Below are 27825 nucleotides of genomic sequence, written 5' to 3' on the forward strand. Positions count from 1 at the left end.
AGGCCTACAGTATATGTCATTCTTCAGCCAGCCACAAATAATTGGCATAACTGATAATGGCTATTAATAATGTCAGTATTTTGGTCCATCTCATGACCCCCTTGCCCCTTCTGAAGTTACAGGCCTGTGTCACTTCCATAAACGCTGTTGGGACAGATATAGGGCCTCTCTATAACACTCTTGGGACAGATATAGGGCCTTTCTATAACACTGTTGGGACAGATATACTGTAGTGTCTCTCTCTTTCCAGCCTCACCATCTAATTCACTTAATGCCACTGTAACAATTCCCCCTGATGTCATAAAGGACAGACCACTTTCAATGGGACATATTACAAAGGAATATCAAAGCCATACTTCAAACAAAGAAAAGTAAAGAATATCATTAATAAATAAAGTGGCATTGTGAGAACATTCTAAATCAAATACACAGATTATACAGATGAGCTCTCACACATTTATAATCCAAGAGCATAGTCACACACACACACACACACACACACACACACACACACACACACACACACACACACACACACACACACACACACACACACACACACACACACCACACACACACACACACACCATTACAAACACACTTAGCATCACTTTTCAACTCCATAAATCACATGGAATGGGATGTCTGGCTGTCCTCTTCACTTACTATAATGAAAATATCTAAACAGCAGGTCTGATCTGGGAGGACAAAAACAACAAGCACTGAATAACTGGTCTATTTAAAGCTTTCCCTCAGACACATGGGCCAGGCAGCACAGAGCATAGAAAAACACAGAGAGAAAGTAAAAGTTCTCTCCATCCCACAACAGTGACAGACTCTAACCCACATTAACTAGTCAATACAGAGGAGAAAGCTCCCCCAAAAACGACATTAAGCACTCACACAGCCCAGAGGGCACATTCATCACACCCAAACATGCAGGCTACAGTAAGGGATAAAGCCTCTTTTCAAAGGAGCAACTGATGATTCATCTACATTACCATTGGCTAAGCCTGTTTGCCCAAACAAAGCTTAGAATAAGATTACAGAGGATGAATCAAAGCCCTTTTCCAAGTTTGATTCATTTTTCCTTTCACTAAAGTACAGAAGTAATTCCAGGAAATACGGTGCAGGCAGTTAAGATGACCTGGTTTCAAAACATGCAAGACACTGACTATGAGAACACACAGTAGGCTATGATGTGAATGCTGACAGATGACCGTGTGACACAAACAGTGGCATGACGTCACTCACCTTGGCCCTGATGAYGGAGCTCTTCTGGTAGAAGCAGCACAGGGCTGCAGTCAAGGTACTCAGAACGTTGCATCTCTCTGACATCTTCCGCACCTTTCAGTTAACTCGCAAAAACAGCCTCACAAACAAATCTTGGCATCAAAAAAGCACAGAGATTCTCAATTAGCCTTCACCTCTGTCACACCGAGGGGGTGAGCATTGCAGCACCTTACTCTGTGGCTCTCTCTCGTCTCTTTTTCAGTCTAAGCAGCCCTGCTGTCTGTGCTCTACACGGTGAACACACTAATCCATGCTGCTTCACGCAGTCCCGGAGCTCCATGTATGGAGCGTTGGAAACTCCATGTGATCTTGCTCTCCCACTAATAAAGTCAGAGCCAGCTGGGAGGGCACTGCCTCTACTGCCTCTGGCTCTACCAAGACTAACCCCCGCAGCCCCCTCTTTACCACTGGCTGAGTTGAGAGAGGAGGGGAGAAGCTCCTGTGTGTTCTTCTGAAGCCCAGTACCCTACCAACAGTGCTGCTCTGATTAACACCGCCACCATAAACATGCTGGGTGATTCTTCTGTTCTTTTAACTCACTGCTGTTTTGATCTGTGAAGGTCTTTTTTCATACTTGATCTAATACTAAATCGGTCAGACATAATCTGTGTTGTTGAACAGAGAAATAGGCAAATTATCTTGTTTCTCAGTCCATATTTTATTTGTCTCTCTGAACGACCATTGAGCAGAATGTAGTAGTACACAGATGTGGAGCAAGGAGGGAAGCAGGAGTAGTGATGAGTGACAAGATACATATTCACTGGGGTCAGAGCTATGTCTCTGTGTCCTTCAATGCTAAGGCCACTTAACTTCAGTCAGAGAGATGGTTGGAGTATAACTGAGCATGTCCAGAAGACTGTATTCTTCATTAGAAAGCAATGGCACTTAGCAGGTGCTTTTACCCAAATGACTTACAGGGCAATGACTGCATACATATTACGTCGGTGGATCCTGCAGGGAATTGAACCTACGACCTTGATGTTGTGAACACTGTTACCGACTGAGCCACACTGGCGCAACAGATGGTGGTGCGGACGGCCCAGTACATCACTGGGGCAGAGCTCCCTGCCACCTAGGACCTCTATACCAGGCGGTGTGAGAAGAAGGTCTGCAAAATTGTCAAAGACCCCAGCCACCCAAGTCATAGACTGTTCACTCTGTTCACACCTGAACCGCTTCTACCCCAAAGACTGCTGAACAGTTCATCAAATGGCTACCAAATGGCTGACACACACACACACTATATATACATACGCTCACACACACACACACACACACACACACACACACGCATATTGACGCCACACACATACACACAAACACATTTTCACACTCTTCACATATGCTGCAGCTACTGTGTTTGTTATCCATCCTGTTGCCTAATTACATTTACCCCTACCTACATGTACATATTAACCTCAATGACCTCGTAACCCTGCACATTGACTCAGTACCGGTACTCCTTGTACAGTATTTACAGTAGCTTCGTTATTGTTATTTATTGTTACTATTTTCCAATTATATTAGCTCATTTTCATACTTTTTAGCTCTGGATTGTTTGGAAAGGGCTCGKAATTAAGCATTTCACAGTCAAGTCTCCATCTGTTGTATTCGGCGCATGTGACAAATAACATTTGATTTGACACAGAACCACTTTTTGTCAACTGCCCAAGTAATGCCGACAGAGTGGAATGTCAACCACTTCAACAACTACAGGAATTGACCAACCACATTTCATTAGCGTTGGGCTCTCAGCTGTTCAGGGAATGTTTGGTTGGACCTCCAATACCATGATATCAGCTGACATCCTAACGTGTGAGCGGTAAAATCCTGCTTAATTCAGTTGTCCGTTGAAAAAGCTTTAGGGAAACTTACAGCCTATTACCGGCATGTGGGGAAAAAAGCCAGATTGCTAGACGGATGAAAATATACTATAGCAATCATTAGATACAGCCTCACAGGACTGGCTTGCTTCARCCCTATGAATCAGAGATAAGGTCCAACTACAGGTGAGGGGGAGTGAGAACTGACTGACTAATGATGCAGATGTGTGACAGTGAATGACTGCAATGCATACTGCTGCTCATCCATTTACACAATGTCTAAAAAGAAGGAAATCTGCCATTTTGAATCTATGTAAAGTGAATACTCTATTAAGTAAGTTCTGCTCCATCTATCTCCAAGATGCCTCTGGAGCACATCTGGGGCTCTTCAGGACAAATCAGTCATCCATGTGCTTTGTTTTCATGTTGTATAATAGTTTTAAGTGGTCCTCTCTGTCTTGCACCATTCATAAATCTGTTGTAAGAACAAAAAACTCAGCCCGTTGTAACCGCACTGGGAAAGGGTCAGGGGGTCCAATGAGTGCGGGAGTGTAATTACCCAAGAGCCATTAAGAAATGCAAACAGTTGGCTATTTATCGGCTGGGTTCCATTCCTCTGCCTCCGAAACGCTCATAAAGTGTAAACAAAGACATTAGGGAAGGCAGGCTGGCACTCCCTCTTCTCTACACAGTGCAGAAATGCTTTCCCGCAGGAAACACATCAAACAAGTTAATTGCTTTCATTAAAACCCCAGAAGACTGCCTGCCCCTGGGAAAGAGAGGAACCTGTTAGAGAGTTTTCACAAGCTTCAAATTACCAGCTTTAAGTAAAGTACTCCCCAAAATACACACATTTATTTCTCTAGACAAGTGGAATGGAGGAACAGCCAACTCAGAATTTTTTACTTTTGACTGACATCCAGTTGACCTGTATTCTAATTTTAATTGTATTACACCTTTATTTAACCAGACAAGTCAACTAAGAACAAATTGTTATTTAACAACAAACAACTATGTAAGACAAAACAGACAGAAGATACTGGAAACAGCGCAAATAGAACCTCAAACAAACAGTGCATGTGTAGGATGAGGAACTCAACTCGAGGAAGTCCGGGGAGGCAGGAGGAGCAGGTAGCTGACTAGTGGTGGCTGTTCAGCAGCCTGATGGTCTGGGGGTAGAAGCTATTGGCCAGTCAGCTAGTTTTAGCCATGATGCTCCTGTTCTACCCACATCTGAGTGATTGAAGCGGGGAGAACAGCCCGTGGCTGAGGTCCCTGATGATCTTCTTGGCCTTCCTGCAACACCTGGTGTTGTAGGTGTCCTGGAGGGCAGGCAGTGGGCACCCAATGGTTTGTCAGCTGAGCGTACCACCCTCTGTAGTGCCTTGCGGTCTGCCGCGGTGGAGTTGCTGTACCAGGCTGTGATGCAGCCCGACAGTATGCTCTTGATGGTGCTCCTGTAGAACACTGTGAGGGTCCTCGGAGACAGGCTGAATTTCTTCAGCCTCCAGAAGTTGAAGAGTCGCTGTCGTGCCTTCTTCACCACGGTGTCTGTGTGGTTTGACCATTTCAGCTCCTCTGAGACGTGTACGCCGAGAAATGTGAGGTTTTTCCCGTCTCCACGGCGGCCCYGTTGATGAGGATGGGGGCGTGCCCCACCTGGTTCCTTCTGAAGTCCACAATCAGCTCCTTTGTTTTGCTGACGTGGAGGGAGAGGTTTTTTACTTGGCACCACACCATCAGAGTACCTACCTCCTCCATGTATGCCATCTCATCGTTGTTGGTAAACAGACCTACTACTGTCCCGTCTCAGCAAACTTGATGATGGAGTTGGAACTGTGTGAGGCCACAGTCGTGGGTATACAGGGAGTACAGGAGGGGACTGAGGACGCACCCTTGTGGGGCTCATGATGGACTGTCATTTGTCAGTTGCATAGGGAAGAGTTCAGTCCCAGGGCTGTGAGCTTTGTGGTGAGCTTAGAGGGCACTATGGTACTGAAGGCTGAGCTGTAGGCAATGAACAGCAACCTCACATATTTATTTATTTTTATTTATTTCACCTTTATTTAACCAGGTAGGCAAATTGAGAACACGTTCTCATTTACAATTGCGACCTGGCCAAGATAAAGCAAAGCAGTTCGACACATACAACAACACATAGTTACATATGCATTCCTCTTGTCCAGGTGGTTGAGGGCAGTGTGCAGTGCAATGGTGTTTGTGTCGTCCGTGGATCTGTCAGGGCGGTAGGTGAAGTGGAGAGGGTCGAGTGTCTCAGGAGGGAGGAGGTGATGTGGTCTTTGACTAGCCTCTCTAAGCACTYCATGATGACGGAAGTGAGTGCTACGGGTCGGTAGTCATTCATTTCAATTACTTTACTATTCTTGGACACGAGCATAGAGGCAGATGGATATAGAGCCAGATGGATATAGAGCCAGATGGAAGTGTGCACCCAAGCATCAGTAAGTGATTCATTCATCAGAATGCATTTAGCATGTCAGTGACACTGATGATGACAACGCTGTGATGAAAGGTGAGACACACAACACTAACGCTGGCACAGAACCAAAGAGCAGTAATGACCAGTACGGCACATCACATACAACATCCACATTTGTCTCTTGGTCATTTCTAAAAGATCTAAAAGAAACTGTGTGTAATGTCTGTCTGTCCTTTAGGAAACTACAATGGATAACACAAATACCATTTCCCTGGAAAGCATATTGGCACATCTTTTAATTCAACTCCAGAAAATAAAAAGATAACAACAGACTATCAAGAGATTGACTGGAATTATAAGTGGGTGCACTTCAATACTGTCTGTCCAGCTGTTCTGCCTTGTAATAAATTATACTGTAGTACTTCAATCAAACCACTAGAGATTGCCATTTCTCTTACATTGTGGTAGAATGAACTGTGGACTCTGTGGCTGCATTTACACAGACAGCCCAATTTGGATTGTATGCCCAATTATTGTCAAAAGAGCTGATCTGATTTGCCAAGAGATGCAATTAGTGAAAAAAATATCAGAAATGGGCTGCCTGTGTAAACGCAGCCCAAGACCCTGCTGAAGAGCAGAACTTAGTTCTAACTAGTCTAGGATACAGCCAGGTACAGTAGGTAGGCCCACTGTTGGTAGGAGCAACAGGGAGAGATGAAGGACAGCCATTTGCCTGAGGTAGATGACGGAGCTATCCTGAGGGGGTCACTGTCACTGGTACTTGGGTTTTATGGATCCCAATCTCATAAACCTGCTGGCATCTGCCTCTAACTGGGAGCAACTAACTGTTACACAGTCTGTGTAATGTCTCAATCACACCTGTGCTGCATATCCTAGCCACACCATATGCACATTATGTATGAATGTTCCTATTTAGAAGTATTGTCAGAAATCCAAACTTATAATGTCTTTGCAGTTCTGGCAATTTCTTTCTTCAAATTGGCAAGTCAATCTCTCTAACCCCTGGGAAATTGACACTGCTGGCTATTTCCCTGAACTCAACACTATTCTCCTTATCTACAGCAAGATCACTTAAACTCCACAGTCTTTGACCTTGCAGTAGAAAACGTTTTACGTGCTGGGCAAATTCATTTACTTGGTATTGATGAAGATGATAGGACTGCAATCCTACATAMAGGCTGTCTAGTCTGTTGAGTTGTCAGACTGTCAGATCTCACCCTGCCTGTCACAAATAGTGTGTATTTCTGCAGGCTGTGCGTGCTGTTCTGTGCTGTGCAGGCCACACGGAGGGCCAAAAGGGTCTTCATCTGGTGTTTAGCAAGGGCTGGAGATCTCACAGGAGGCACAGAGAGCCATTGTTCCCTTTAAAGCTCTTTCATAAGCAGTTAGCTGCTTACTGTTCAGCAGGTTCTAAGAGGAGGAGAGAGAGAGAGGCTGTGTTAATGCCTCGTGTGAAAAGAAGTAAAGAAATCCCTTCATCGGGGGGCCGGGGAGACCAACAGGTCAAACAATCCACTAGGCCTGATGTTCTCCATCCTGTCTTTTCTTGTCCTCCTGTTCTTCTCTTTCACTCTCATGCTCTCTCTTTCCATTCTTCTCACTCTGTCACTCTCAATCAGTCTTTCACGCTATACCCCTCTTCTCTTCTACACTCCAGCCACTGGGCAAAAACTGGTTCAATCAACRTTGCTTCTACATCATTTTAACCAAAAAAATCAACGCAATGACTTTGAATCAATGTGGAAATCTCATTGGATTTGCAAAAAGTCATCAACGTAAGGCCATATTGAATTTTTTTCACCCAACTTTGAACCTAAATCCAATGACATGGTGACATTTTTGGTTGATTTCACGTTGAACTCATATTAGTTGACAACTCAACCAAATGTGAATCAAAACTAGACGTTGAACCGAAGAGTCTACTGGAGTAGCAGGTGTCTCTGGGCCTGGCCCTTTGTCCTCATCTGACACCCTTTTCTCTTTGTGACTGTATCTCTGAGTCACTCTGACACTTAGTCTCAATATAATCCATGTAGAGACACATGACCATGATATCAAACCTGTTTCTCATAAACACCACACACTCCCAGAGGGAGAAGTTGGGCTCCATCCAGCAAAAAAAGTTGTATTTTTAGGCATTGAGTCTTTCTTGAACAATTTCCACTCTCCCGCCTTCTAGATTGGTTTTTGAAGATAGTAGCCATGTGAACTTGGAGGCAAAACAACAAGACTTTCACAAAGAACAGTTTGAAGCTAAACTGCTGCTGCATTCAGTCATTCTGTTGCATTGTCTCTCTAGTCCACCCATCTAAACCACTATCCCAGTGGTTGGTTGCAGTAGGATTGTGGGTATTACCCTGACCAGCTCCGTGTTGCAACACGGGTCACCTACCCACAGGAAATTACTTTGGCACATCGGCCTTTGATGTTTCCTGTTCATGTGTGGCAAACATTCATTGTTGTTTCAATAGCTTGTTAATTTAAGGCCCAGCTGGGTGGAAAAACAAACACACCTGGATGGGCTGTGTTGAGGTGTGGAGCTCACAGTAACAGTGGCTAAAGTATCATGGGTGTTATGTAAGGCCTGGGCCAGACAGTGCAGTTCAGCAGGAAGGCCCCACACACAGCAGCTGGATCTCCAACCAAAACAATGGGAGAGATATTAACAGGAGGTGCTCTAGTCTGCTGTACTCCTGCGGTCCTCTGCACTGTGGCTGCCCAGAATAACACAGTTGGATGAGTCTGTTGGAGGCGGGCTGTGCTTCGTCGGGCCTCTCTAGTGTTGGTTAAACACCACAGGAGAAACTCTACAMTACTACCCTGAATCTAGTGATATTCACCTCGGAGTTTGTGTGTGTTTATTATTATTTTTTATTTATTTAACCTTTATTTAACCAGGTAGGCCAGTTGAGAACAAGTTCTCATTTACAACTGCGACCTGGCCAAGATAAAGCAAAGCAGTGCGACACAAACAACAACACATGGAATAAACAAACGTACAGTCAATAACACAAAAGTCTATATACAGTGTGTGCAAATGGCATGAGGAGGTAAGGCAATAAATAGGCCATAGTAGCGAAGTAATTACAATTTAGCAAATTAACACTGGAGTGATAGATGTGCAGATGATGATGTGCAAGTAGAAATACTGGTGTGCAAAAAAGTAAATAAAAACAATATGGGGATGAGATAGGTAGATTGGATGGGCTATTTACAGATGGGCTGATGTTTAAAGTGTGTGTGTGTGTGTGTGCGTGTGCGTGCGTGTGCGTGCGTGCGTGTGTAGATGTGTGTTAGTGTACGTGTGTGTACAGTACCAGTCAAAAGTTTGGACACAACTATTCATTCAAGGGTTTTTCTTTATTTTTTACTATTTTCTACATTGTAGAATAATAGTAAAGACGTCAAAACTATGAAATAACACATACGGAATCATGTAGTAACCAAAAAAGTGTTAAACACATCAAAATATATTTTATATTTGAGAGTCTTCAAAGTAGCCACCCTTTACCTTGATGACAGCTTTGCACACTTGGCATTCTCTCAACCAGCTTCATGAGGTAGCCACCTGGAATGCATTTCAATTAACAAGTGTGCCTTGTTAGCAGTTCATTTGTGGGATTTATTTTCTTCTTAATGTGTTTGAGCCAATCGAAGGTAGGGGTGGTATACAGATTTTTGGTAAACGACCAAGTCCATATTTTGGCAAGAACAGCTCAAATAAGCAAAGACAAATGACAGTCCATCATTACTTTAAGAGATTAAGGTCAGTCAATGCGAAACATTTCAAGAACTTTTCTTCAAGTGCAGTCGCAAAAAACCATCAAGTGCTATGATGAAATTGGCTCTCATGAGAGCCGCCACAGGAAAGGAAAACCCAGAGTCACCTCTGCTGCAGAGGATACGTTCATTAGAGTTACCAGCCTCAGAAATTTCAGCCCAAATAAATGCTTCACAGAGTTCAAGTAACAGACACATCTCAACATCAACTGTTCAGAGGAGACTGGTGAATCAGGCCTTCATGTTCGAATTGGGGCAAAGAAACCACTACTATCAGAGGGGTTGGGTTAAATGCAGAAGACACATTTCAGTTGAATTCATTCAGTTGGACAACTGACTAGGTATTTCCCTTTTTAAAGGACACCAATAAGAAGAAGAGACTTGCTTTGGCCAAAAAACACGAGCAATGGAAATTAGACTGGTGGAAATCTGTCCTTTGGTCTGATGAGTCCAAATTTGAGATTTTTGGTTCCAATAGCCATGTCTTTGTGAGATGCAGACTGGGTGAAAGGATGATCTCCGTATGTGTGGTTCCCACCGTGAATCATGGAGGAGGAGGTGTGATGGTGTGGGTGTGCTTTGCTGGTGACACTGTCAGTGATTTATTTATAATTCAAGGCACACTTAACCAGCATGGCAACCACAGCATTATGCAGCGATACACCATCCCATCTTGTTCGCGCTTAGTGAGACTATCATTTGTTTTTCAACAGGACAATGACTCAAAACAATCCTCCATGCTGTGTAAGGGCTATTTGACCAAGAAGGAGAGTGACAGAGTGCTGCATCAGATGACCTGGTCTCCACAATCACCCAACCTCAACAAAATTGAGATGGTTTGGGATGAGTTGGACCGCAGAGTGAAGAAAAAACAGCCAACAAGTGCTCAGCATATGTGGGAACTCCTTCAAGACTGTTGGAAAAGCATTCCTCACGAAGCTGGTTGAGAGAATTCCAAGAGTGTGCAAAGCTGTCATCAAGGCAAAAGGTGGCTACTTTGAAGAATTTTTTGTTTAACACTTTTGGTTACTACATGATTTCATACGTGTTATTTCATAGTTTTGATGTCTTCACTATTATTCTACAATGTAGAAAAGAAAAACCTCAGTTGCACCCTGGTCTCAGTTGCACCCTCATCTGTGTAATCCCATGAGGACAGGGCTCAGCATTTGGGATGTTTCATCCTCATATAACACTTTCTGTCATCAACCTGAGTCAGACAAGGCTGGCAGCTCTCTCCAACATCACAATTAGTAATGAGGGAAGATGTGGTCCATGTGGTTGCCTGTTCCAACATGTTGAGGTGACTGAATGAGCATGAATGAATGGAGATGGTAGTGACAGAATTCATATTTGACATAAAGGGTAGATAACAATGGACTGAAGAACTGAGTTTCTGATTTGGGCCAATTTCTCTTTTCTAAGGCATATTGAGCCAGTGCCCTGAGTAGTCAATAGGCAAAGGGTAGCATCATTTGTCTGATTCTCTGTCATAATGGTGGAAATAATAATAATGACTTTTATTTTGTAAAGTGGTTTCTTGCATCAAACACAACATTTTCAGTCACCACCTTGTCTGAAGGACAAGTGGATAAACAGGTTAATGTCAAGCCCTGCATGCTTTTTCCAAAGTCTCATGGAATGTTGGCCTTCATTGAACACCAGATATTTGCTGCTACTGTAGGCTGAATGATAGAACAGCTGTTCAAATGTTATGGGATGCATTTTTCTCCATTGTTTTGGTAGGCCTACATTATGATCAAATAGCCACAGTAGCCTACTTGGCCACAGTTAAAACTGTAACTTAAAGCGGGTACAGCCTCAGTGTTTACTGTAAACGTACGCTGGAAGTTGCATGCCATTTTCATGTTCAAGTTAGCGCTCAGCAGATCTGAAATTTGCTCAGGTGTCAAAACATCGGTAGTAGGTAGTCCTAACCGCTACTTAGCTTATTCAAGATCGTTTCAAAACACAACACTGCCCCTTTAAGACATAAAAAAAGCTATTTACCTGACTTGCTTCTAAAGATGGCTAGAAATGCACAAACCTTATGCTCTTGTAGGAAGCACCCAGAAATGATCTATAAATGGGCTAATAACTCACTAACTAGCAAAGAATATGAACAAAAGTGCACAGCTGGCTACATGCAGCCCCTGGTTTGATCTCAAAACAAGCGCATTGAGTTCAAAGTGAATGGCACAGATCCATATACAGATCCATATATGGCAATGGCTATTTGCATATAGGCCTACTGCACCTATGATTGGTTATGGCGCACCGGTCTGTGTAGAGTCTGGGCCTGAGTTATGCCTGTCAATGCAATAGAATCCTACTCAATTGCGCTCTGCCTACAAGAAAATCTCTTGCATAGGTAGTTTTATTTTCCGAATGTTACATTGAAAGTGGCTAATATTGCATTGATTCGAGCACAATTCCCACAGTAGAGCGAAAAGTTGATAGTGTAAACTAAAGAGGAAAACTCTAGAAAGTGAAGGGAAGTTCAATCTCGTGCATCTCTGCGTGGGCTGATATTTCATCTGTCCAAGGGGAGCTGGCGCAGCTTATAGGGAACATTGCCTACTACCCTAGTGAGGTAGCAGAGCTGTGTATGTGTTCATGAAAGGCTGCCATGGCACCTGATATGAGAGCTGTTTGCACTCCTGACCTGCATGTGAAGAACCACTATGTTTGCTTTTCACACTGACCTGAGAGCATCCTATCGTATGAGGCAAGCAGCCCAGGGTATTAGTGACAGTGGGTGAGGGGAAAAAGGGAAGGAGTGGGTGAATGAGCATGTGTGTGAAAGAGAGTTGTCAGGCGTGTGGTATCAGAACACACAGACCTCAGTCACCACTCAAGGCCAATCACAGTGAGCAGGGACACAGGTGAAAGTAATGGGAAATATGATTTGGTCGATACATTGACCTACATCTGAGACAAAGTGCCTCGTAGCCTGGAGAGAAATTAGATTAGTGTACTAGACAGAGGACATTTCCACCGCTCGCTCGTCCTTTTCCTTTTGAGGCTTTTTGACAGCCTCCCCCTTAGAGAGAGTAGAATAATTTATGCTCACAGCAACCTTACATAAAGAGGAATTATAGCTAGAGCCAAAATCAGTTACTTGGCTACTAAACATGTACTATACAAAAAACTTTTAGAGCACTAGATTTCAAAAAAGTCTAAAGAGAAATGTCTCTCTTCTTGGTGGAAATGGAACATTGTTCCACATCGTTTCCATCTAAGAGACACTCCTTTCTACCCAAGTGGTCTCTGCTACTTTTTAACCAAAGAGACGTTACTTCACTGAAGATGTTACTCAGCTCCTTAGCTACAGATGAGTACAGTGTGGCTCCTTCTGAGACAAAACACAACAAAACTAGTGATTACAATCTCCTGTCTGCCTACTGTTTTCCTGTGGCATTGCGATAATAGTTGAGAGCTTATGAGGGCTATGTCTGGATCTTCACTCCTTTACAAACAAATGCCCCTTTCTCTCTCTAACCAATGGGTATACTAGATGATGTCTACACAGGAAACAAAGCTTGAAGAGGACACTTTTACACAGCTAAACTTTATGAACTGAATGCTCAACCTGTCTGGAGAACAAAAAGTTAAACCTCTTGTCAAAAGAATAGTGCATTACAAAACATGACATCATCAGACCTTATAACTCAAACACACAGACACACACATGTACACACACACACACACACATACTGTACACACATCATGTCTTCTCCATATATACTGTACATATTTACTGTCTTAATCTATCTTTCTTTGCATCTCTATAAAATCCTGGAAAAATAAACCAAGACACTTCATTTCCTTGATGTCAGATCAACATCTTGTGTCAGAGGTCCCTGAGTGCTACTAGCATTCTCACACCTCAGAGTTACAAAACTAGTCTCAACTGTTTTGTAGGAATTAGTGTCATATCAACTTCAAAAAGCTGAACTATATCCTTACAGTATTTGTTGTCTGGTAGAAAACGTAAACCTGTATGACTGGTCTTGTCAGTCCTGACTAAAACACCATTCAGATAAGTGATGAATCAAAMCTCAATATTTCTGACCGCTTCTGAATCAGTTGAAAAATAAAGTGAGATAACAAAACAATAGTGACACCTGTTGAGCCCTGTGTCTCAGCCAGATGTGTAATGGTTGAGTGGGTTCCTACCTTGACGTACTCCATGGTGGGATCCATGCTGCTGCTGAGGTCCCTGGGGAACAGAGACAGAGACAGGGTTCTGTTGAGTGAACACATTTCTACTGGCTGCTGCTGGTCCCTTCCACTCCCTCCCTGTGCTGTGTTGTGTCTGCAGAGCTGCTGCTACAACCCTGGCTGCTGACTGAGATTCTACCTCCTCTCTGACAGGAGTGGCAAGCTCAGACACCACCTGCCCCCGCCCCCACCCACTTGTCTACCCAACCAGCCCCCACACAAGTCACAGCCACATGTCCCCTTCTTCTGACCTCAGTGGCAAATTCACAGAGGGGTAAGAAACTCCCACATGAGTCCTTTCTCTGTTACATTAGATGAGAAAAAGGGGTTTAAACTGTCCCTGTCATTAGCAGGGCTAGTCCTCCATAAATTCTCAGAACCAACTCGAGATGTCCATAATGGATTTTGAGAGGAAATCAGTTCTAAAGGCTGAGAGGAGTTCATTTCAAATCCCTGAGGACGAGACGATGCCTCCTCAGGGTTCTGCTAAACATTCTGTTTATTTGAGTTATGCCTCTCTACTTTACTTTTTTCTCCAATATTCCGTTTTTTTGTGTGTTTAAGAGTAGTTGAATCCAAACCCTTGATGCAGAGGCCTGACAGGGGGGGAATTAATTCCTTGAGCCTTTCACCACTTTTCCCATAGAGATTGTGAAGGGGAAAAAACACAAACATCATATTTAAGAGCCTCTGTGGGGGGCGGGTTATGGCATTGAACTGGGAGGATGTGTTTTTAGTGCTCTCCTGCCTGCCAATTTCGGCTAAACTTATTTTTATCTCTTATTTTTAATCCTGGTAACATGAACACCAATTTTCTTGGACAATTTCAGGCATATCTACATCCATTATGAATCCACTTAAACATAGTCCTCCTAAAACAAGAACAACATCTCGCATCGACAACGTGGTCCAAGTGTCACGCCCTGACCTTAGAGAGCCTTTTTATGTCTCTATTTGGTTTGGTCAGGGTGTGATTTGGGGTGGGCATTCTATGTTTCTTATTTCTAGGGTTTGTGTTTCTATGTTTTGGCCGGGTATGGTTCTCAATCAGGGACAGCTGTCTATCGTTGTCTCTGATTGGGAATCATACTTAGGCAGCATGTTTTGCCACCTTAGGGTGTGGGATGTTGTTTTTTGTTAGCTCTCCGTAGCCTACGGAACGTGACGTTCGTTGTTGTTTTGTTGTTTTGTTTGGTGTTTGGATTTAATAAAGAATCATGAACACGTACCACGCCGCACCTTGGTCTCATCCTTCCGACGAGCGTTACACCAGGCTAGGCCAGTTAGCCCTGCTAATTCAGCCAGCTCTACTAACCCAGCAAGCCCTACAAGCTCCTCACACCACAAATCCGACATGACAACCAGCAAAGTAGACAACCAGAACCAGAAGCAATCTCTGCCATGAGGGCGGATATTTCCGCAAAACACGAAGTGGTCCTAGCAGGGATTAGTGAGGTTAAACGTGACCTTCAAGCCTACTCCACGCACATGGACGAAGCAGAGGAACACATTAGCATGGTGGAAGATACTGTCGTCACTGTCAAAACAACGACCGAAAAGTTGGATAAACAGTTGGCGGACCTTACTTCAAAACTAAACTCGAGAACCACCACAGGAGGTCTAATTTGAGACTACTTGAAAAAGTGGCAAATGATGACGCAGTTGCATTTCTCTCTCTCTCTCTCTTGCATTTCTCTCTCTCTCTCTCTCTTGCATTTCTCTCTCTCTCTCTCTTGCATGTCTCTCTTCTCTCTCTCTTGCATTTCTCTCTCTCTCTCTCTCTTGCATTTCTCTCTCTCTCTCTTGCATTTCTCTCTCTCTCTCTCTCTTGCATTTCTCTCTCTCTCTCTTGCATTTCTCTCTCTCTCGGAAGCTGATGTGCTCTTTCAATGCACAAGGGGTCCGGAAAGTTGTCCGGCCCCAATGACTCGGGAAGCGAGTCATTGGTGCCGGACAACTTTCCAGACCCCTGTGCATTGAAAGAGCCCATCTGCATCCTACTCCTACAGGGCAGAGAAACCACCCTCTCCTTGAGTCCTTAACATTAAGTTTCTCAACTTTCAAGACAAAGTCCGAGTGATGCGGAAAGCCAGAGCTATGGGCAAGGTGATATACGGGGACAAAGAGATCTTGTTCTTCCCTGACCTATCTGCGGACCTCCGCCGAAAAGGAAAAGGCTACGACAGGGTCAAACGACCAGCTCAAGTCCCTCAACATTGCCAATGGAATATCTGACCTACAATGGATGGTCACACGAGTTTGAATCTCCCTCAAGCCGAGGCGTTCATCCATGGCATACAACATGAATCTTCTTCCTAGTCATGTTGTAGCTGTGAAGTTTACCACCACTCTGGACTATGGAGAATTAAACCACCTTGGATTTTGTGACTGTTGGCAAGCTAACTAACAATAACTAATGTATTAACTGCTACTGTAGTACAGTAGCTAGCATAACAGTTAAGTGAATAATATGGTGAGCTTGCCCACTCAGTTTCCTTATATTATTTGTTGCCTGTACAGTATGTGCTCATCACTTAGCTCAGTTTCTTCTATATGACAGGCAAGATAGCTGTCCATTGAACATTGGATGTCATGTTTAAGTTTATTTATGTTATGTTGATAATTCTCTTCCATTGGATTACATAAAACACTGTAAAATGTTTTCTTTAACCTTTATTTAACTAGGCAAGTCAGTTAAGAACAAATTCTTATTTACAATGACAGCCTAGAAACAGTGGGTTAACTGCCTCGTTCAGGGGCAGAACGACAGATTTTTAACTTGTCAGCTTGGGGATTCAATCTAGCAACCTTTCGGTTACTGGCCCAACACTCTAACCACTAGGCTACCTGCTGCCCCAAAATGCTGACAAAGRTGTTTAGCTCCATATCAATGAACACATCGGGACCTTGTTCATTCATCCTGCACTACCGAGAAGCATCAGGACTACTTTATATGAAGACTTAAGTTTCGATCATATCCTTGGACTAAAATGATTGACACTCATGTGCAAGCCTGACTTCTACATCATGTGCAAGGGCCTTTGGGTAACGTAGCACATATTCAATGGTATATATTTTTCTCACATAGCCTGTAAATTTCTGATCTTTGATAAGTTTTGGGGATTATAAACTTATCATGGTATACTACGTTAATGCTATATGTATGGGCCATTTTGTTACTTGGTAGCTACTAGCTATTTTGGACTGTCCATACTGTAATGTTAGCGTTAGTCAGGCTTCACTGACTAGCATTACTGTTTTAGGTGGAGCTATTCTTTGCTACTTTTCAAACGAATACTACGTGATACAGTATTTCACATATCATCTTGCTAGATATGCGTTTTGTTGTGATATTTCACATAACATCTTGCAAAATAGGCCTTTTGTTTTGTTTGTGAGGAGTAATGGCAGAGAGACGGTAAGACACACTGTTTTATTTAGCGTCGCTTAGGTTAGACTACTCACTTTAATGGATCAGTCGTCCACCAGGCTACACGCTACGATTAGGGGGAGGTGGGAGAGGAAGCRTTGGGTGTCTCGGTTAGGGAGACAAGGGAATGGTGTTCAATGTTTTACTGTTAGTATAGATTTATGTTTGTTTGTTCCAACAGATCTTTACATATTTTTCTCACTATAAAATATTAATGCGGTCCTTGTAGTTACTAAACATATTTTAGATATGCCTTTATGCTATAGCGTATTCCATGTTTGAATCTTCGGTTAAATTACTTCAAATGTAAAACTTAATTTTACTCTGGGGAATGTCTGTAGAGTTTGTAAACTATCCAAGCTGAAACGGGTTATTACTAGGCTTAAACAACTACATTCATCTATTGTGTTCCTACAAGGAACTCACTTGTTGAAGGATGAGCTACTTAAACTACGCAGGAGATGGCAAGGGCAAGTAAAAACATCCAGTTTCTCCTCTCATTCTCGTGGTGTTGTGGTTTTAATTCACAAATTTGTTCCGTTTCAAGTGGATAATATTATAACTGATACAGCAGTTAGATACATTTTGAACAGGGAACTCTTTTGAATGAGCGTATTAATCTGGTTAATGTTGATGGTCCTAATGATGATAATTCCAAATTCTTTGGGAATGTATTTCTATCGATGGCCTCCCGTCCTGATAAAGTCCTAATAGCAGGGGTTTTAATTGCACTCTTGATCCTCATCTAGACTGCTCCTCTGGTTTAGACACTTCCAACTCACAGAGTAGAAAGAAATTACAGCATTTCATTAAGGACTTGAATCTATATGAACCTTGGAGGACTCAGAACCTGAGTAAAAGGGAGTCTTCATGTTAAAAGTAGTATATACTACTTTTTAGTTTATTGCTCATTGCTTCCCAATGTAGCAGGAAGTGTATATGATAGTATTGTTCTGAGTGACCATTCCCTTGTCATTATTCTATAGGGATACAAAACTAGTAAAAGGATCCTCTCGATGGTGCTTGCATCCCAGATGGTTACAGGACCCAGACTTCTTACATTACGTTGGAGTGCATATAGATGTATATTTTACATTGAACACTGACCAAACGTCAGCGAGTACCAGATGGGAGGCTTTCAAAGCATATATTAGGGGGCAAATTATAAGTTTGACCAGTTTCAATTTCAATCAATTAAATCTGAAAATGAGAGCGATGGACAGCAAAATCTGAGAATTGGAGAGGGAAGCTTTTTTGGAAAACTCAGTAGAAATAAACCAATAATGATTTACTCTTAAAGCTCAAGATGAAGAACGTTCCACCTCAAAGGCTGAAACAGTCCTTCTATGATCAAGGTGAAAAACATGGTAAATTGCTGGCCTGGTGCATTAAGAAGTTAAATTCAGACAAAGCCATTAATTGAATTCATAATATTAAAGGACAATTATCAATGGATCCTGTAGAAATAAACCAAACATTTGCTTCCTACTACAACACACTTTATACAACTCTGAATCTCTCGAGAACCTGTTATGGCTGCAGCCCGACACCGGTACACCTATGACAACATCCAGCTCAAATGCAGGGCGCGAAATTCAAAATCTATTTTTTTTTTATATTTAACTTTCACACATTAACAAGTCCAATACAGCATTTGAAAGATAAACATCTTGTCAATCCAGCCAACATGTCCGATTTTTTAAATGTTTTACAGAGAAAACACCACATATATTTATGTTAGCTCACCACCAAATAAAAAAGAGGACAGACATTTTTCACAGCACAAGTAGGATGCAAGTAGCATGCACAAGCCAACCTAACTAACCTAGAACCAACCTAAATAACCTTAGAAAAAACTACCTCAGATGACAGTCCTATAAACATGTTACACAATAAATCTATGTTTTGTTCAAAAAAATTGCATATTTGAGCTATAAATCAGTTTTTACATTTACTGCTACCATCATATGCTACAGTCAGAAATCGCACGGGGAGTAGCAGAGAAAATAGACACCAACGTCAACTACCTTATTACTCATCATAAATCATTTCAGAAAAATATTATGGTGGATAGCTAATGAAAGAGAAAGATCTTGTGAATACAGACATATTTCCGATTTCTGAAGTGTTTTACAGCCGAAAACAACAATATATCGTTATATTAGCTTACTACAATAGCTAACAACACAGCAGCATTGATTCTAGTCAAACGCAGGCGATAGCAAAGTTCGACAGATATATGAAAAAGCATCCCAAATTGGGTCCTTATCTTTGTTGATTTCACATCAGAATGTTTTCCCAAAGGGTCCTTTTGTTCAGGAACCGTCTTCATTTGGACCCAGAACGAACGATGTCCCTCTTGAATTAGCATGCACACTGGCCATGCCGTGCTAACCTCTCCGTCTTGACAAAATTCTTGCGTCGCATCACGTCTAAAGTCCAGAATAAATTTCAATAATATAATTAAAGTATATTGAAAAAACATACTTTAGGATGATATTGTGACATGTATCAAATAAAATCGAAGCCGGAGGTCATATTCACCTATAACGAGGGTTTTCCAGGAGCGCAGTCCAGTTCCTACTTCGCGCCCAGAAAAAAAAATWAAGTGCGCACTTCTGACTCCAAGATGTTGTTTTCAATCCCTGACAGAGATAATCAAGTCATTTCTTCTCTCACTTCCGCATGACACACAGGGGAAGGCGTGTGACGTGTTTCTACAGTCCTAAGTGCCAAGGCCTTTTATAGAGAGTATCTTGAAGAGAGACATAGCTTCTTGGAAATTTCACTTCCGGATAGAAAATGGGCTGTAAAAAGAGTTATGTTTCACTTAGAGAAATAATTAAACCTGTTTTAGAAMCTAGACAGTGTTTTCTATCCAATASTAATAATAATATGCATATTGTACGAGCAAAAATTGAGTAAGAGGCCATTTGAAAATGGGCACATATTTTCCAGTTTTTCAATACGCCCCCTGCAGCCATAACAAGTTAACTAATCAGACATAATTTTTTGATGGTCTTGATTTTCCCTCTATTTCAGAAGACACAAAATTGGATCTGGAAAGGAATTGAATGGTGTTGAAATATCTGATGCTATTTCCAATATGAAGGGAGGTAAAGCGGCAGGTCCAGATGATTCTCCCAGTAGATATTTAAGGACAAAGTTCCAGGTCCACTTTTGGATATGTATGCTGAATCCTCTCAGCAAGGTTGTTTCCACCTCTCTCTAAGGAGTGCTTTAATCACTCTTATTCGGAAGCCTGATAAATCCCCAACAAAATGTGAAAGTTACAAACTGATTTCTCTTCTGAACTCCAACTCAAAATGTTTTGCTAAAGCTTTAGCCAGGGGATTGGATAGAGTGTTCCCATATCTAACACTCAAAGACCAAAACAGCTTTGTGAAAAATCATCAAGGTTTTCACAATGTGAGGAGAGTACTAAACATAGTGCACGTGTGAAGGGTCCCCTGATACTGTCATACTCTCACATGATGCAGAGAAGGCATTCGATAGAGTTGAGTGGTCATATTTATTTGAAGTGCTTAAGAGATTTGGGTTTGGGAACTACTTCTGTAAATGGATTAAGATATTATATACCGACCCCACTGCAGAAGTTGCCACTAACAACTTGATTTCACAACCTTTTATGCTTTTTCGGGGTACGAGACAAGGATGTCCGGCCAGTCCAGTACTCTTTATTTTAGCTATAGAACCCTTTGCCATTGCAGTAAGGTCCCATCCGTCAATTAGTGAAATTAAAACATTGGATTCTGAACATGTATGCCGATGATACCCTCTTATTCTTAACAGATCTGAAGAATTCTATCTCTTCCCTCTCCAATATAATTAATAACTTTGGTCAGTATTCTGGGTTTAAAGTTAATAAAACTTTAACCCTCTTCTATCCTTTTCCTCAACAAGCAAGAGAGACTGAATCCAGTTGTACAGCATCCATTTGTGAATACAGAACAAGGTTTCACATATCTTGGTATTAAAATCACACCAGAAATTGGCTCCTTGACTTCAACAAATTATGAACCCATGGTAACGAGTGTAACAGAATCCATCAACAGATGGACATCATTGTCTATATCTATTATTGGTCGAATAAATATCATTAAGATAAATATTCTGTTCAAATTTCTTTATCTATTTCAATCAATTCCTCTGGCTCAACCACCTTTATTTTTTTCACAAAGATCAGAAAGATACTCTCAAATTTGATCTGGAGCAACAGAAAACCAAGGCTTAGACTTTCTCTTCTTTATTTGCCCTATGACAGAGGGGGGTTGCAACTTCCACACCTACAGTGGTATTACTGGGCTGCACAACTTAGGGCTGCAATGTTTTGGTTCTCCAAGAAACCATACTTACCCAGGCTGCAGACTGAAATGCTGTCCACAAAAGGCTTAACTCTGTATGGATATTTGTACTCTGCTCCCTTTAMGAAGCTAAAGAAGAATACTACTAATCCCTTTGTTAAAAATCTCCTAACTATGTGGCATAAAGTACAGCAATATCTGGGCCAATCCCCTGTATTATCCAGTTTTACACCAATTTGGGGCAATGACAATTTCACACCTAGTAAAAATGACTTGGGGTTTAAAGAATGGCCAAGAAATTSTATTGTTAAAGTAATGGATGTATTCAATTAAAAAGGGCTCATGTCATTTGAAGAAGTAAATGAAAGATTTAACTCACCACAAAAGCCTTTTTTCAAATATTACAATTGAGAAGCTTTATTTTTTCCAGTCTAAAACAATCTTCCCTACAATGTCCTTTGACCACTTTAGAAACTCTCTCTGTTAGTATGTGTTATGGGAGAGGTCAGATGATGTCATTATATGGGAAAATGGTAGATACTCATAAAGACAACTCTGATAGTAAGAGACTTCAGTGGATACAAGTTATGCAGGAAGATATTTCAGCAGAGGACTGGGGTATGATATGCTCTAGAGCTCAGATACAGACAATAAACACCAGCCTGAGATTGTTGCAATACAATTTGATAATGAGAACATATATATTACCTGTTAAGATCCACATATTTGACCCTAATATCCCAGACCTGTGTTAAATGTAACACGCATTTAGGCACCTTGTATCATTGCCTGGAGGAATGTGCTGAGATACAACAGTTTTGGAGCTCAGCACTGCACTATATCTCTGAGATGACCTCTACCCCAATACCATTAATCCCTAAATTTTGCATCCTAAATCTTTACCCAAGGAATTCCTCTTTACATAGGAGAGAGAAGAAAATGGTTGACCTCTGTCCATTACACGCTAGACTTTCAATTGCTCTGCACTGAAAGTATGTCAGTTCACCCTCACTTGGTCATTGGTTAAAATAATTCACGTCAAGCCTGGCTCTTAAAAATGTACTTATATAGTGAAAAAGAAAGCCCCAGAGTTTCATGATATTTGGGATCTGTTTTGTGACTTTTTGCAAACCGGTGATATTGTAGAAGAATTGGAAGGTGAATAAGTGAATATTAGGTGAATATTGTCTATAGTCGAAGCGTAATCTGCATTATTATATACGACTGAATATAATACTTTTTATGTATTTTTATTAGAGGAAATGTGTCTGTGAATGTTTGGTTGTTATGCTTTTGTCTCTTTGGGTTGGGGGGGTATGTGTGGAAATAAAGAAATCCATGTATTTCTGTAATTGTTGATTTGGAACAAATAAATATGTGTTAAAAAAAATGTTTTAAGAAGAGCCTCTGTGGAATAGAAAACAGTGGAATGTTGACCCTTAAAAATGTTGGCTAAGCGAGCAGGTATCCAAACCAAAGAATTTACAGTAAGATTATTATCTAAAAATAACTCACCAAACTACTTTGATGGCCCTTGGTCTTTCCTTTTCTCCCTAATTTTCTGAACAGGGCGTGAATGCAGCAGGAAATACGGTGGCGAATAAAGTCAACTGGAAAGAGTATGTTTGCTGCATCCTGAGAAGTTCAGCGCCGGCCACTAGCTCTTAAACAGCTCCTCTCAGCTCTTTCTCCATTTAGCTTCTGTACGACCGCGTCTCATCTACTCACTGAACTTGGAGAACTGAACTTTCTCTCCTCTGCCTATTCTTTCATGTCAGCCTACACAACAACCTGGCTTTTCTTTCAGCAGGGTGAGTGGGTGGTTGTATGTCACACCACCTCAGAGGAACACAACACAACACAGGCAGGCTGCTGCGCTGGCTGGTTCAGCTCTGAAGTCGCTCCCTCCGCATAAGAATAAAGAGCTGGCCTTGTTACTCAACAACTACAGCTACAGTGTTAGGTAACATCACAATCAGTTCACAGTGTGGTGATATCATACAGTTCACAGTGCGGTGGTATCATACAGTTCACCGTGCGGTGGTATCATACAGTTCACCGTGCGGTGGTATCATACAGTTCACCGTGCGGTGGTATCATACAGTTCACCGTGCGGTGGTATCACACAGTTCACCGTGTGGACTAGCCGGTTATAATCCGGTGGTATCATCACCAGGTTCACACGTGCGGTGGTATCATTACAGTTTCACCCGTTGCGGTGGTATCACCTACATTTCACCGTGCGGTGGTATCATACAGTTCACAGTGCGGTGGTATTCATTACAGTTCACCGTGCGTGTAATCATACAGTTCACAGTGCGGTGGTATCATACAGTTCACCGTGCGGTGGTATCATACAAGTTCACCGTGCGGTGGTATCACACAGTTCACCGTGCGGTGGTATCATACAGTTCACCGTGCGGTGGTATCACACAGTTCACCGTGCGGTGGTATCATACAGTTTCACCTGCTGCGGTGGTATCACACAGTTCACCGTGCGGTGGTATCATACAGTTCACCGTGCGTGGGTGGTATCACACAGTTTCACCGTGCGGTGGTATCATACGTTTCACCGGTCGCGGTGGTATCATACAGTTCACCGTGCGGTGGTATCACACAGTTCACCGTGCGGCGTGTGGTATCATACAGTTCACCGTGCGGTGGTTATCACACAGTCACCGTGCGGTGGTATCACACAGTTCACAGTGCGGTGGTATCATACAGTTCACAGTGCGGTGGTATCACACAGTTCACCGTGCGGTGGTATTCATACAGTTCACCGTGCGGTGGTATCATACAGTTCACCGTGCGGGTGGTATCATACAGTTCACCGTGCGGTGGTATCATACAGTTCCACAGTGCGGTGGTATCATACAGTTCACAGTGCGGTGGTATCATACAGTTCACAGTGCGTGGTATCATACAGTTCACCGTGCGGTGGTATTCATACAGTTCACCGTGCGGTGGTATCATACAAGTCATCGTGCGGTGGTATCATACAGTTCACGTGCAGGTGATCATACAGTTCACCGTGCGGTGGTATCATACAGTTCACCGTGCGGGTGGTATCATACAGTTCACGTGCGGTGGTATCATACAGTTCACAGTGCAGGTGGTATCATACAGTCACCGTGCGGTGGTATCACACAGTTCACCGTGCGGTGGTATCACTACACCCGTTCACCGTGCGGTGGTATCATACTAAGTTCACAGTGCGGTCGGTATCATACAGTTCACAGTGCGGTGGTATCATACAGTTCACCGTGCGGTGGTATCACACAGTTCACCGTGCGGTGGGTATCACACAGTTCACCGTGCGGTGGTATCATACAGTTCACAGTGCGGTGTATCATACAGTTTCACAGTGCGGTGATATCATTACAGTTCACAGTTGCGGTGGTATCATACAGTTCAACAGTGCGGTGACGGTAGGTTCATACAGTTCCACATGTGGGTGGTATCATACAGTTCAAAAACAGTCTGGTGATATCACACGTTCCACCGTTGCGGTTGGTATCATACAGTTCACCGTGCGGTGGTATCATACAGTTCACCGTGCGGTGGTATCATACAGTTCACAGTGCGGTGGTATCATACAGGTATCATGCAGGCCAGCCAAAGAGACTCTCCCTCTGATCGGTTGAGCGTCAGCCAAACCACAGCTGCATCGTTTCGCAGAGAGAAAATGTGTACCCTACTCAACCACTGACTTTCCCCAAACCTCAAGTTCAAATGGATTTCAGTCAAGCCAAGGACAAGGACAGGCCAGGTCACACACAGACGACCTGGCTATAATTGGATTTCCGCACACAACCTCCCCTTCTCTGACTGACTGACTGAGAGAGAGGGGCACTTGACATGCAACACTCCCTCAGCCCTACAGAGAGGTCAAAGGTTGTTCTGGATGCCTAAGGCACATGCACATTACTGACTCAAGGGGCAGTGTGACTCTATTGGCAAATCCCTCAACTTTTACACGTATAGTACAGTGCATCAGCACTCTACGGGGCACAAAATAACTTCAATCAAGTCACCTTATTGAAGTCATTTTCATTAATAAATGCATACATATCCTACTCACACTGAGTGACCATCTGGCCATGAAATAGTTAATACAGGAGAAACTGGGGGAGGTGAAGGGGTGTGAAGGATTGGCCCAGGGTGAGTCGGATATATCTCTTTATTTTACAGGGTAGCTGCAGGTGTGTGTCCCCCTCAGATAGAACATGTTCTGTCCCTCAGCCGCCTGCTGGCTGGTTCAGCTGGGGAGAAGGACAAGTAGCAGCAGTCTTCCAAAAGCAGAACCAGCACCTGATGGTCTGCCCTGGCTGAACATTATAAACAGAACTACAAACACATTGACAGGAATTATAGTTTATACACTGTGATTGGCTTAGAAGCGTGTCAGTCCCACAGACAATCAATACAAATGATGGTGTACAGTAAATGTTTGTTCCGTGGCTGTGTTTGATATTGGAATTGAAGGTTCACTGTACCTAACCAACCACAGCATGATTTGATCATAACAATAGCATATTTTTCCTGGATTCGGGTTAGTGCACAGCGTCCTTGGAAACATCGAGGCCTGGCATCATGACTTATCTCTGTTGTAATCCCGAGGACAGCCTTCGCATGGCGGAAAACAACAATACGTTCCTTGAAAAGATGTGGTGTGTGTGATGTCTATTCGCCTACCTACATGGTCCTATCAATGTACTGTACATACTGCAGCTGCAGCTCCATGTTTTTGTTTTTGATCAGAGTGGTTTATTCAGAACTGACCCTGGCAGTCAGATATCTGGAAAAACACTCTCTTCACTTTTTTTTTAACCTTCACCACTGTTCCCCATTCTCTAGCCTTGCCTGTTACCATACAGGCGTCTGGCCCAAACTCAGCAGCAGCCCATTTCTCAACAGAACAAACAGAGAAGCTCAGTCAGTCTAGATTCTGAGCTCACGGCCAGCTCCAACTTTAATCAGCCCTTTCATCTCCTCTACGAGGCTGTAAATCTCCTCTCCATCTCAACCTGAGTCCAACTCGTAAAGGATTTGCAGGCACACCGCAGCCAGAACTGTCTATCTCTCCCTGGAGCAGAGTGAGTGAGCCCTGGGTTATAGGGGCTATCTGGCTATCTGGCCTATACATACGCACACAGACAGACTGAGGTCAGGGGTCACCTGAAAAATGTCTCCCTTTGTGGATCAATCCAGATAGTGTCATCGATACAGAAAAAACACTGATTAAGTAGCGTGTCGCTGAAGGATGGAGCACTGTCTGGGGCAAGGGTCAACAGACAGTCAGGGAGACTAACAGGTCAGCACAAAGAAACATAGGTTTATTTAAAACATGTACAATATCCATGGACCAACAATTAGCCAAGTAGTTCAATCAGTGAGCAGAAATGAAGTGGTCATTCACTCATGTAATCTCATGTAATCTAAGATGATAGAGTGGCATATCCTCCCATCTGAAGTTAAGGACAGACCTATCTTTTCATAACAGAGCAGGACAAAGACCTTTGAGTAATCCTGAAGTCTCCCCCTCTAGCCAGCCACAACCAGTCAACCAGTGGCCTTAAGATAGACACAATGGGGCTGCAGTCCTGTCCTGTAGCAGGCAGCACAGTGCAGGCAGAATGGGTCCCCAAGAACTAAAGCTTTTATAGTGTTCTGTTAGCCTTCATCCCTGTCCATGTTCCCACATCAGTGTCTAGAGTTACAGCAGCAGCCACAATCGGATACACTACAGCTGGACTCTGGGCTGTGTACTTAATGCCACAGGATCCCCTGTTCAAATCAAATCAAATGTTATTGGTCACATACACATATTTAGCAGATGTTATTGCGAGAGTAGCGAAATGCTTGTGTTCCTAACTCCAACAGTGCAGTAGTGTCTAACAATTCACAACAATACACACAAATCTAAAAGTAAAATACATATATAAATATTAGGACGTGCAATGTTCTGAAGAAGACACTACACCTCAGGGCTCTCTTCAGTACCTCTCTACCCCTCCTCTGCCTCCCTCCTTCTCTCTCTCCCTCCTTCCCTYGCTTTGCTGAGGCAGACAGTCCTCTMCCCTTGTTGCTCCTCTTCACCTCCACTGTGTATCCCATAGTGCCAGAATGGAGGTTGTTATGGAAACCAGTGGCTAATTTATTCTCTTTCCCTTTGTCTAGTTTTTACCTTCACTAACCTCACCAGCTTTATGGGGATGAAATACTAGACCAATATTAGATAACCTTCAAATGTCAAGGGATGGACGCAGCCTTTTCAGTTCTAATTAACACCCACCTCGCACCCCAACCCCCTTCCTCCACCCAGGCCCAGACATATTCTGTCTGCCTGCTCAAAGCGTGTCTAAAGAGGGGGGCTGTGTTTCATTCTGTCCCGCGCTGCTGGGTTGCTCTGGTCTACAGTGTCACATAAAGACATCCTTCAGTGATWAAAAAAAAAACTTTTACTGTTAAAAAGCGATATCCCAAGCA

At 42.8% G+C, this 27825-nt stretch overlaps 1 protein-coding gene across 6 annotated transcripts in view; it reads right to left on the reverse strand.

Moving 5' to 3' along the window:
- Positions 1-27825, reverse strand: part of LOC111972192 (breast cancer anti-estrogen resistance protein 3-like) — a 92767-nt gene that overhangs the window by 20137 nt on the left and 44805 nt on the right. For 4 of the 6 annotated variants that reach the window (XM_023999085.3, XM_023999087.3, XM_023999089.3 and 1 more), the window contains one exon: positions 13537-13579. In XM_023999085.3, coding sequence (XP_023854853.1) covers positions 13537-13579 — 43 coding nt within the window. Of the gene's footprint in view, positions 1-1254; positions 3896-13536; positions 13580-22851; positions 23203-27825 lie in introns of those variants that run through there. The other 2 variants (XM_023999091.3, XM_023999090.3) reach the window with 2 other exon arrangements.

Source organism: Salvelinus sp. IW2-2015, linkage group LG13 (genome assembly GCF_002910315.2).
Source record: "Salvelinus sp. IW2-2015 linkage group LG13, ASM291031v2, whole genome shotgun sequence".
NCBI classification, from domain to species: domain Eukaryota; kingdom Metazoa; phylum Chordata; class Actinopteri; order Salmoniformes; family Salmonidae; genus Salvelinus; species Salvelinus sp. IW2-2015.